The sequence below is a fragment of the Artemia franciscana genome, chromosome 14 (assembly GCF_032884065.1).
Source record: "Artemia franciscana chromosome 14, ASM3288406v1, whole genome shotgun sequence".
Classification (NCBI taxonomy): Eukaryota; Metazoa; Arthropoda; class Branchiopoda; order Anostraca; family Artemiidae; genus Artemia; species Artemia franciscana.
The window spans coordinates 16,985,292-16,998,496 of NC_088876.1; the positions used below are offsets into that span (position 1 = coordinate 16,985,292).

General features: G+C 34.4%; 1 protein-coding gene across 1 annotated transcript in view; it reads right to left on the reverse strand.

The window, feature by feature from the left end:
- Positions 1-882: 882 nt before the first annotated feature.
- LOC136035403 (uncharacterized) overlaps positions 883-13,205 on the reverse strand; it is a gene marked incomplete at its 5' end in the record, with an annotated part of 100,094 nt that continues 87,771 nt past the window's right edge. The window contains 2 exon segments of the mRNA XM_065717184.1: positions 883-2,102; positions 11,126-11,309. Coding sequence (XP_065573256.1) covers positions 1,000-2,102; positions 11,126-11,309 — 1,287 coding nt within the window.

Here is a 13,205-nt window from a genome sequence, read left to right on the forward strand (position 1 = left end):
AAATTACAGACCGGGACATAGGGAATATAAATGACGACCGGGACACTCAAAGAGAAAGCGACAAGCACCGGGACACAAATGAGGACCGGGACACAGGGTCTATATTTATAAAAATAAGTTGTCTGTGTGTCTGTCGAGTGACGTCATGTTTGTGTGTCGACTGACGTCATGTTTTTCGACTGACGAAATTACAGACCGGGACATCGGGACACAAATTACCACCGGGATACCGGGACATCTATATCTTCTTCTATATATATATATAAATAAGTTGTCTGTGTGTCTGTCGAGTGACGTCATGTTTGTCGACTGACGAAATTACAGACCGGGACAACGGGACACAAATCACGACCGGGACACCGGGACATAGGGAATATAAATGACAACCGGGACACTCAAAGAGAAAGCACTCTTACTACCAAATACAAACTAATTCAATTCTAAATATTGATAGTACTTAGCTGGTTTAACGTTTTCAAGTACAAAGACAACAGATTACTGACCAATCAACTTTCCTCCAGATTTTGAGTGTGACTTATAGCTAAATTGCTTGCTTCCTTTTTTTATGAAACCAAGAGAACTTTCACATACATGAAACTTATGGATTTATAATCAGCTTAATTTATTACACTTAATTTCTCCGTTGAAAAATCTTAAGTTTAGCTTGGGACACGAATCATTCCTTAATAAATCACACAACGTGTATATGATGAATTAAAAGGGTAAAAATGATATTTCTTATTCCAATGTTCCTTTTTTGACTATTTACACGGTTCTTTACTGTAACCGATTTCAGAGACTCTTACCCTATAAACAAATTAAGTCTTCGATGTACATCTCTGAGAAGAATATCAATTCCAAAGTAAACTATATATTAAAAAACATATTTAAATTGTTTAATGTGAATCGTACAAAAGTTAACAAAAGGTAACTTTTTAAAAGCTAGGGACGAAAGGTTTATCTGAATACACACCTTAACCTTAAAAATTTTGAATTTCACTAAGGCTTCTCGTAGTCTAAAAAATGAATATCATGTGGTTTAATAACAGTAATATTCAATTTAGGCACTTCCACATTTAGAAGCGCCTTAATATTTTTAAATTGTGGATCACTATCCTTAAAAAATCCTTTAGCTCCTTCAATTTTCTTCTGCAACTCCAAGAAAGATGAATCAAAAGCTTTCATGGTCTTGACAGCCTCTTCTATACTTTCTTGAAGCTCTTGCTTCGTTTTAGCGAAATTCCCCATACTAGAGGTAGCTGATGTTTCAGGTATCGCACCACGCTCCGAGGTCAAAGTAAGGGTATTTGAGGCTATACTTTGTTCATTCTCCAATGGTTCTAAAACAGAGTTTGTCAAGGATGAAGGATTGTCTGCTGTATCTGCTGTTACTGGATTAAGGGTCGAAAAACGATCAGTCATCTGAATTGACTGAAATTCCTTTGCGGGTTTATGTGTAAACAAGTCACTGGTAACCTTCTGGTGTGTGTTTTCTACATTTGTGTTTTTTTTAATATTCAGTTTTTTTAATTTCTGTACGTCACTTGCTTTGTTTAGATCTTCGAGGGTTTGAATGTTTTCATTTTCGAAGCTTCTTTTCGGTCGCTTAGATTTTTTCCCAGTAATTTCCTTCAGCACATCTTTACCGTCATGTTTGCTTTCTACTAAAAAAATTTTGCCACTTGTGTCGTTGGAAAAGCTCTTAGAAACACGATTTTCTGATGCTAAGAGCGATAGATCATACAACCCTAAAGAATTATCTTGGGGGGAAAGATGTTCAACAGGAAAGTGAGACTCGTCAATATAACTTCCGGCCAACTGGAAAAGCTCGTACATGGTAATATTTCCGAGAGGCCCTTCTGTTGGAATAAAACCATTCAAACTTTTCTCCTGAATAGGTAAAAAATCCATAATTGTTTGCAAATCGCGGTAAACACTTGCATCACTGCTATATGGTTGATAAGACTCCAATAGCTGAGAAACTTCTGAGATACGCTTGTTGAGAATAGTCTCAGGAAAGTAAACATTTCCTCCCTGGTCATTGTTAAGATACTCCTGGGACAGAATAACAGGACGACGTGTAGGAAGAGGTTTAGCTCCACCTAGGAAATAATGAAAAATGTTAGAAGAGTATATTAAATTCTGCCATCCCTGGGAATATCTATGTAGCTTACGCTGCAAAAAAAAAACTGAAGGAAAAGATTCAAGATCCGTTAAATATCTTTAAATTTAATTAACAAATAGATCGTACAACCATAGACAAAATTATTATTCAGAAGATTGGAGATGTTTTTTTTCTTTTTTTTTAACTGAGTAGAAGAATATTCATAAAACGGTTACAAACTCTAATTTAGCCAGTCTCTATTGCCAATATTACCAATATATTAGAATTGAAGTTAAAATGTTGAGAAAAAGACTCGAAAAAACTTTCGGAGTGACCCCTTCCAGAGTTCTGCCTGCCGTAAGTATAAATCATTAGAGCGTAGAGGTCTAAAGTATAGTCCCATTACAAAAGCTAGTTCAACAAGCAAACCCGATTTAACTGTTACAATTCAAGACCATTTATCTCTAATACCTACGCTAAGACTCACTCACACATAAATTCTTAGCAAGCTGATTTGGAAAAGTGTTACCAAGATCATAACTCTTAAAATCCCACTTATTGACACGTCAATAATACTAAAAAAAAAGTCCAGTTGTCGAAGACATATCCTAGGTCTTTCTTAAAAAAATAGGTATGAAACCTACTAGAAATTTCTAAGATTACAAAACATGAACAATATAATCAATAAAAGACTTGCAAAAAAACGATATCCTAAAGTATTCCAGCGAATATCTAGATATTTTCCGATACCAAAATTTGCCAAAAACATTCTGACATTAGTTTCATATTTTCAGAGGAAAATCCCCATCTGACACTGATTCAGAAGAAAGGGCTGTAGGCTGTATCGGGAGTATCAATCTCACACGCATCGTTATGGTTGCATTGATATCAGGCGTATTGGTGTTTTTTCTGATCATGGTTTTCCAATTTTTTTTTTAGGATTTAAGGGTGGAATTTCGCATGGAGGGATATCCCATGGGAAGAGATTTCCATCCGACACTGAATAATAAAAAAGTTTTTCAGAGGGTAGTAAAGCGTAAAGTTAGATCGGGCGTATTGGTACCGGCGTATCGGTGTCAGGCGTATCGGTATCGGGTGGTTTTTTTTTCGATCATGGTTTTGTGCCTTCTATATGATTTTTAATTAAAACACATTAATTTAAAAATCAAAGTTTTTATGAAGGAATTAAAGAGCGATTTTGAAACTTAAAACGACCCAAAATTAATACTTCACAACCTCTCTAATGTATATCGATAAAACTAGTCCAAGTAAACCAACTGGTGATGTTTCCCTATATTTGTAGGATTATACAAAACTAGCGCTTTACTAAAAACAATAAAGGAGTTTTTGTACATTAAAAGTAAAAAATTTCAGGACACTTTCGACAGTATAAAAACAGAGCATTTTAGGATTGTTGCTTTATTTTATTTTTTTATTTAATTTGGCATCACTTCCGCGCAATGAACTCAGTCTAATGATTGACTGTTGTTTTGGATCTGAAAAGGAGACCTTATGATTAATTTGTAGACAAGCGAATTAAGACCAAGATGGTGAAATTAGGTGAGACCAAGATGTTACCTGATGAATCAATCCATTATTTTGTACACCGTTTAATGACTTCGCACATATGAAGATAATATTTATTTTTAAGCCTCAGTTTTTAATGTAATTTTAATTATATACTGAAAGTTACTGATATTACAGCTCGTTCAAAGACTATGTAAAGCGTTTCACATTAGTTTGTTGTTAGACCAGGGTAAGTATTCACTTTCGACTCCTAAATCAATATTTTTTTACACTTGGCTTTTATGCTTTCAGTAAAGCGCTAGTTATCTATAATCCTACAAACATAAGGAAATATCACCAGTTGATTTACATGCACTAGTTTTATATCCATTAGATAGGCTATGAAGTATTACATTTTTTCGTTTTAAGACCTATTTTTAGGAAATTTAAAGCATAAAGCTTTCCAAAAATGACTAGTTTCAAAAAGGCATCCAACAGTTACAAATATACTCTCTTTTGTTAGAATATTACACACTTATATCGCGAAGGCAGTTGGCAATTACTTGTCCCTTTGGGACCAGCTATATCTGAAAAGCTCATTAAGATACAGAGGATATAAAGATCTAAGATACACATATTAGAACTCCGTTTTAGGGGAGGAGGTAAAATGTGGCTTAGCCTGTTTCTCTTTAGGCAATTTTTAACATATATCCACAAATTAGCAGACAATTCCCGTTAGACAGAAAAGAATACAAAACATTAGTAATTGGAAGGGTCCTTTTGGACCCTTTTTGCACAGGAGCTTCGTAATTTAAAATCTAAGCCTCTGAACGCCTTTAAAATATTTCAATTCGTTTATAGAGTTTTACCACCAATTAGACATTTTGTTGTTATGAAGTTTCGTCATATTTAAATGTGATGTAAAATACTCTTGCTATTTTGTTAAACAAAAGTTATTGCTTAAAAAAAAATTTATAAACATATTAACTGTCTTAGATACCCTTTCTCTTCTACCCTTGTCGTGATACCCTTGTTCTGATGTCATAGTTTTATCTAGATATGGAATAGTACAGAACGACCCAGAGGAAATTAGGTAGCAGAGTCATTGAAATATGACATCAAACCCCTGAGAAGTAACTACTCAAAAGACCAATCTATGTATATAAAAATAAGTTGTATGTTTGTTTGTTTGCACGCATATGACGTCATTCTAAGTATATAAGGCTTTGTATAGGACGTAATTATAAATATATAAGGGGGCGATTCAAAGAGAAATTTTAGTATAAATCCTACAATGGCAGAAGAAACAGCCGAGGAAGCTTCTCAAAGAGTTAATGCCAAAAAGGCTTGCGGCTAAAAAAGTAACAAAAGAAAGCGTGCCGAGGAATCACAAGAACAACGTGAAAACAGGCTTGCGGCTCAAAGAGAAATTACCAAAAAATCGTGCCGAGGAATCACAAGCGCAACGTGAAAACAGGCTTGCGGCTCAAAAAGAAATTACCAAAAGAAAGCGTGCCGAGGAATCACAAGAGCAACGTGAAAACAGGCTTGCGGCTCAAAGAGAAATTACCGAAAAAAATCATGCCGAGGAATCACAAGAACAACGTGAAAACAGGCTTGCGGCTCAAAGAGATATTGCCAAAAGAAAGCGTGCCGAGGAATCAGGTACAGCCCAGCCAATGATTATAGCTTGAGTAGATGTGTTGCGCCTCAGGAAAAGTTAAACTTCCTCAACTGGCTGCACCACCAGAGCCATTGAAGACTTTGCTTACTGGAACTACGTCAGAGTCTAAGCAATTTTTATTAAACATCAGAAAATATAACTCATGTTTCCAAATGACGTCGTTTGGTGCCCAAATCGAAAATCAAGATCAATAAACCGGGACACAGGGAATATAAATGACGACCAGGACACTCAAAGAGAAATTACAGACCGGGACACCGGGACAAAAATGACGACCGGGACACAGGGACACAACTACAACGGGGACGCCGGGAGGGGGCACAGGGGGGATATATAAATGACGACGGGGACACAGGGAATATTCGATTATCAATCACCATCAACAAAGCTCAAGGGCAATCATTAGAAAAATGCGGTATAGATTTCAATACGGATTGTTTTTCCCACGGACAATTATATGTTGCATGTTCAAGAGTCGATAAACCTGACATTCTATTTATATGCACTGACAATTGTAGTTGTTTTTTTAAAACAACTATTTTTTAAAAAAGCAATTTTTATTAAACATCAGAAAATATAACTCATGTTTCCAAATGACATCGTTTGGTGCCCAAATCGAAAATCAAGATCAATAAACCGGGACACAGGGAATATAAATGACGACCGGGACACTCAAAGAGAAATTACAGACCGGGACACCGGGACAAAAATGACGACCAGGACACAGGGACACAACTACAACGGGGACGCCGGGAGGGGGCACAGGGGGGATATATAAATGACGACGGGGACACAGGGAATATTCGATTATCAATCACCATCAACAAAGCTCAAGGGCAATCATTAGAAAAATGCGGTATAGATTTCAATACGGATTGTTTTTCCCACGGACAATTATATGTTGCATGTTCAAGAGTCGGTAAACCTGACATTCTATTTATATGCACAGAAAATGGGACAGCGAAGAATGTTATATATTCGCAAGTTTTACGTAGTTTAAAACATGTATATATATATATATATATATATATATATATATATATATATATATATATATATATATATATATATATATATATATATATATCACAGGTGAAACACAGGGACACAACTACAATGGCGCGTAACGACTTACGCGTGCCGGGGGGCTTGGGGGGCGCGAAGCGCCCCTAACCAACTAGGTATTGGTGGCGCCCCTAACCAACTAGGTATTGGTGGCGCCCCTAACCAACAGCCAGTAAGCTATATTATCTTGTCAAAAGATACGTATGTTGTAACATCTTATATGTTAAAATGCAGTTTTCATGGAAAACTGCATTTTATTTAGATTTTGCCTTTTGTGGCTTACAAAATGCACTAAATATAGCTTCTTCCTTTCAGATGAGCCGTTATAAGTCTTACTATGATGTTTCAGTGCCCCACAAACGGCAAATAAAAAACAAAGGAGGACTTAAAATCGATTTAAAAGGAAACACATTTCTGCTACCCATACGAAAAAGGGATTTTCCTTGTTTTTCAAGAGGGGGGGGGGCTGTAATTCTTCCACATAAGATTTTCGCCTAAATCCTAAAATCAGTTTGAACTGAAGTCTTTTCATCACTTGATAGTTTTTTTTTCAAAACGCGTTTTTGAATTTTTAATTACAATCGGCTAGATTTCGTTCTTTACTAGGTTGATGAGGTTTGCTCTTTACTAGCTTACCCTCCATAACAGCAGGAAGTAACCTACTACAATAACACAACAAAATCAAAAGGAATTATCGTTTACAATACAATAAGACACGGACAAGTTCACGGGCAAGTTAAATACATGTTCACCTATGAGACCCCTCCGAATGTGGGCTCGTCAAGTTATGAATTGGTCGGAGACTAAGAGACAACAATATATATTACATAAATTACTTGAGTATATGTCACTTGTTTTCTAATTAAAGGAGAGATAATCTAAAAAAATCAAAAAAGGAGAGAAGAATATTGATGGTCCGTTCGCCTTTATCTATTTGCTGGAGTACTCCCAAAAACTTATCAAGCTTAACCAAATATTAATATTCCTTAAACCTCAGCAAATATTTACTCTATATTAATCGTAGAACGTAAAACCTTCAATTTTGAATGATAATGACAAAGAAGTTAAAACTGATAAGGATAAATTCATAGTCCCTATTTAACTAAAAAGTAAAAGAAACTATCAAAAAAGACTACTTTTAACGCTTTGTGTGAAAAAAAATTCTTTTTTTTTGTTATTTTTAAGCAGAAATTTTCTGTAGTCTTTTATTATCTTTTATGCATGACAAACGCGAAAATGACGCTAAAACTTCGCTAAACAAATTTCTGTAGTCTTTATTGCCTTTTATGCAAGAAAATACGAGAATGACGCTAAAACTTCGCTAAAAACATTTATGTAGCCTTTATTATCTTTTATGCAGGACAAACGCGAAAATGCCGCTAAAGCTTCGCTAAAAAAAAATTCTGTAGTCTTTATTATCTTTTATGCAGGATAAACGTGAAAATGACGCTAAAACTTCACTAAAAAAATTCTGTAGTCTTTATTATCTTTTATGCAGGACAAAAGTGAAAATGACGCTAAGACATCGCTATACGGCTTTATAATTTTTTCTTTTGTGTGTGTGTGTGTGTTACGTTAGTAAAAATGTTAAATTTTCTTACGTCACTAAGGATTAATGAGCCAAATATTTCAAAACTTAAACTTTAAAAACCCATACTTAACTACCCCCTCCATCACCCTCACGTAAGTGACCATTAAAAATATCTTGATTTTCTAGATATGTAGAATATATGGAGCCCATATTATTAGGTAAAGTTCTATTTAAAATCGGTCTGACAAGCAAACAATCTAAACTTAAAGTCATAAAAAAGAACAAGAATTGCTAAAAACATACAAATCTGTTTAATGATAACCAACAGTAAACAAATAAAAAATAAATATCAAACAGTTCGTGGTAACGAACTGTAGTAAGGAGCGACCCGGCTCATTAGTAGCCAAAACTCTAAAAAATGGAACTTTGATATCAAGAGCTACATCAAAAGAATCGCATTTTAATGCTGATTTCAAATATTTAAGTTTAATCAAGTTTAGTCTTACCCATCATAAGTTACGAGCCTGAGAAAATTTGCCTTATTTTAGAAAATAGGGGGAATCAACCCCTAAAGGTCATGGAATCTTAACGAAAATCACACCATCAGATTCAGCGTATCAAATAACCCTATTGTAGAAGTTTCAAGCTCCTATCTACGAAAATGTGGAATTTTTTTTACCAGAAGACAGATCACGGATGCGTGTTTATTTGTTTGTTTGTTTTTTGTTTTTCCCCAGGGGTCATCGTATCGACCAAGTGGTCCTAGAATATCGCAAGAGAATATCATGATAAATCAAATGATATCATTTGATATCATGATATCAAATGATAGAATATCATTTCCATTCTAATGGAAATGAAAAGTTCTAGTGTCCTTTTTAAGTGACCAAAAAAATTGGAGGGCACCTAGGCCCCCTCCCACGCTCATTTTATTCCCAAAGTCAACAGATCAAAATTTTGAGATAGCCATTTTGTTCCTCATAGTCGAAAATCATAGTAACTATGTCTTTGGGGATGACTTACTCCCCCACAGTCCCTGGGGGAAGGGCTGCAAGTTATAAACTTTGACCAGTGTTTACATACAGTAATGGTAATTGGGAAGTGTACAGACGTTTTCAGGGGGATTCTTTTGGTTGGGGGGTTGTGTTGAGGGGAGGGGGCTATGTGGGAGTATCTTTCCTTGGAGGAATATGTCATGGGGGGAGAGAAACTCAAGGAAAATGGCGGAGGATTTTCTAGCATTGATAAAAAAAAACAATGAAAAAATAAACATGAAATGTTTTTTCAATTGAAAATAAGGAGTAGCATTAAAACTTAAAACGAACAGAGATTATTAAGCATATGAGGGGTTCTAAAAATACTTTAGCATAAAAAGCGAGGTATTTAGGAGGACATAAATACGTCGCTCTTTATGCTAAAGTATTTTTAGTAATTTCAACTACTTATTCTAGGGCCTTTCTGATTCAGGGGTCATTCTTAAAGAATTGGGACAAAACTTAAGATTTAGTATAAAGAGCGAGGTATTAACAAGGGGACAAACCCCCTCATATACATAATAAAAATGTAAGAATATAAAGTTTTTTACGTAAGTTTATTTTTAAGCTACGTATATTTTTTACTAATAAAAACGTTCGTATAAAATTAAAAGTTCTAGTTGCCTTTTTAAGTAACCGAAAAATTGGAGGGCAACTACACCTCCTTCCCCACTCCTTATTTCTCAAAATCGTCTGATTAAAATTAAGAGAAAGCCATTTAGCCAAAAAGAGAATTAGTATGCAAACTTCATTTTAATAATTTATGTGCGGAGAGCCAAAATCAAACATGCATTAATTCAAAAACGTTTAGAAATTAAATAAGAAAACCTAGTTTTTTTTAACTGAAAGTAAGGAGCGACATTAAAACTTAAAACGCACAGAAATTACTCTGTATATGAAATGGGTTTTCCCCTCCGCAATCCCTCGCTCTTTACGCTAAAGTTTGACTCTTTGTCACAATTCTAATTTTTAAAACAATAAAAACTTTAGCGTAAAGAGCGAGGGATTGCGGAGGGGAAAACCCATTTCATATACAGAGTAATTTCTGTTCGTTTTTTTGCTATTTTTAGTAAAAAAAATTAAATAGTTTTTTACTATTTTAAAAAGTAGAGTTAAGAGAAAGAGTCAAACTTTAGCGTAAAGAGCGGGGCGTTGAGGAGGAAGCATCCCCTTTCATATACGAAGTAATTTCTGTTCGTTTTAAGTTTTAATGTCGCTCCTTACTTTCCGTTAAAAAAACTTGTTTTTTTATTTAATAACCCAAAAGAGCTTGGAGTTTACTTTGATAGAAAGTATTAAGACTTATTAAGCTTACAATAAATAAAAAAGTTTGCATAAAAATAATTTACCTGGATTTAAGAAAACTGGAAAGTAGCAGAAAGAAATGCGAGATTGATACAGGTGCTAATTAGAAGTGAATATACTAATTAAACATATTTATATATCAAAAATAGTTGTCCAAAAAGAAGTCCTAAATTCTTTTCTTGTCGACTCAAGGATAAAATCATAAACTCTAATATCGTCCCTTTTTTCAGTTATTTATCTATGTCTTCGATAAAAGTGAGTATTCATCTGCCTAGCCTCACACATTAAAATCTACCTGTCATTTGATTTTCTTTATTTTATAAATGCTTCGCTTTTATACCATTTCCCGTGGTTCAAAATCACACGAGGGAAAAAATTTCTCTGCTTGCATTTCATAACATCCTAAATTTTATCCTCGGTAATTGTCATAGAATTGGAATTTATGGATTTTTCCCAAGATTTCGAGGATTTTCGTATTCTGTTAATGCATTTATGCCCTAGATCAACTCCCCATTGTATTTAAAACTTTCTAAAGTTCCCACAGTTTACAAAAGACCTTAACAAAAAGTAGCCGCACCTAGGAGTGCCTCTGGTGGGTTTTAATTGAGGTACAACAAAATAACCGTAATAATAGCTCTAAAAAAAATAACCACCATTAACCCACAGTAGGTATTTTAAATTTTTCGGAAGCTCTTTAAAAATTCAACCTTATCCCTAACGAAAAAATTCATCTTCTGTAGTGGTGAGCTTTTCCCTGGGGCTTTTGAGTGAGGCGCAACAAAATAACCACTACATAAATTAATAAAATAACCAGCCAATTAGCTCCAATTTTGAATTTAAAGATTGTTGGAAGCTCAAACAAATTAATTTCAGCTTAACTTAAAAAGTAATCTCACCTGGTAGGAGTGCCTCTGGAGCCTTTAAGTGAGGTGCGACAAAATATCCACTATATCTACCTGTAGATAAAGCCTCCCGTAAGCGGGCAAACGCAGCTTCAGGAATATATTTTCCGTTTTTGGAATGGGGTATTGGTATCGATGACTGCGGATACGGTAAGGGACGGACGGAAGTGATTGATTTCTACGATAAAACACAATTTTCATAAGGCAACAAAAAACTGAATCAAAATAAAATCAAACAATGATTTGGCAACGTTAGACGTTGAAATAGCTTTTCACGGTACAAATCTTAATTATGGAGTTCAACGTTCTAAAATTAATATGGTGACATTGACATCAGTGAAAGGGTAATATTTCATGTGTCACGGTAAATCAACTACAACATTCGAGAGTTGTGATAACTTTAATGGTGAAACAGACCGCAGCACATATTCCGAATTTGGAGTAAACTTGCACATTCGAATATGCAACTTTTGCTAATGCTGAACTGTCCACAAGAGTAATTCTATATCAGAACAAAATTTATGAAATCTAAAAAAAAGTACGGAAAGCTTACAGTGCTCAGTAAGAATCATACCAGTGAATTCAGCCCGTAAGAAATCCAGGAGTTTCAGTTTTATAATAATTTAATCTCCAATAGACAAATTAGCGTCTTCTTGCAGCCTAGCATGGTAACTCAACTTAGACCCATCAAAAACACAAACACTGTTATTTCACAATTCTAGTAATGCACAACCAGAGAGTGGCCAGTAAAAAAGCTTCAGTATACAACTGACGCCTTTGCAGATTGATTAGTTTCCATAGACTGTATTTAGTAAAGAACCCTAAAAGCTTGTCGATAAAGGACCACAGAGCCTTTGACTAGTATGAAGTAAAATAAAACAAGTTTTTCTAAATGAGGGTAAAAAGTGACGTTAAAACTTAAACAAACATATATAATCCTATAAAAGAAGGGGGAGCCCCAGCTCTATGCTAAAGTTTGATTATTGGCTTATTAAAACCATTTTAGACTAAAATAGATATAACAAGTTTTTTACCGACTCCTTTTCAAGACACCAGGACAGTAAGTTACATTTAGTCAATTCACTTTACAGCCATCGTCAAGTCAGTAAAGAAAAATTGGGATTTTTTCCCCCTAAAGATGCATAGCAGACTTCAAATGGTTTGATTCTGGCTGAAAATTGAGAAATTGCCTGAATCTAGCCAAGCGAAACCCGTATGATGATAGACTCGATGAGGGACAGGTATTGGCATTTCCAGATTATTAATTTAAGAAAAAAAAACTTAAATATTTTTCAAAGAAAAATAAAGAGCCACATTTAAAACTTAAGACGAGCAGATATAAAATCCTATAGTAATCCAAACTTTAAACTGACCAGAGATTTCCGTCAATGAATAATTGAAACTCAGAACGGACAGAGATTAACATAAATAATCAAATGAAACTCAGGTATTGATATAGATGAACAATTAAACGCTAAAGCGAGAAAAAATCAAATAAATACACATGTCAAACTTAAAATGAACAAAAATTTATACACACAGGAGTTTGACTACTGCCCCTCATAACCGTAAGCCTTCTAAAGAGTATTGTATTATTTATGTTTTGTTAAAAAAATTTGTATTTTTAAAAGTGTGCTTCAATTTTAAAACATCGACAAGAAATAAAACAATAAGATCAGCATAAAAATTAAGATGACTAGAAAGAATTGATGAAAATGAACTGAATGTTTAATATACGATGACATAAATTCCTGGAAATCTCAGAAATTCAAGATTTACTTGACAGTAATTTTTTTTTAAATAAAGAGAAAACGAACAAAAACGAGTTTTTTATGGCCAAATAAAAATACTGAAAAAACAAAGCGAATATTCCGAAAGGACAACTGCCTGTCTTCTTTTGCACGAACAAAAAAAATATTTAAGAAAAATGCCAATAAGGACAAAGAAAACCAAAAAACAACGCGGAGAGTCAATTGAAAAAGAAAAATTGAAAGATGAATAAAATTCAATAAAAGCCAAAGTTTGAAGAATTTAAATCAAATACCAAACAACCAAAGGCGAGTCACTCCCCAAT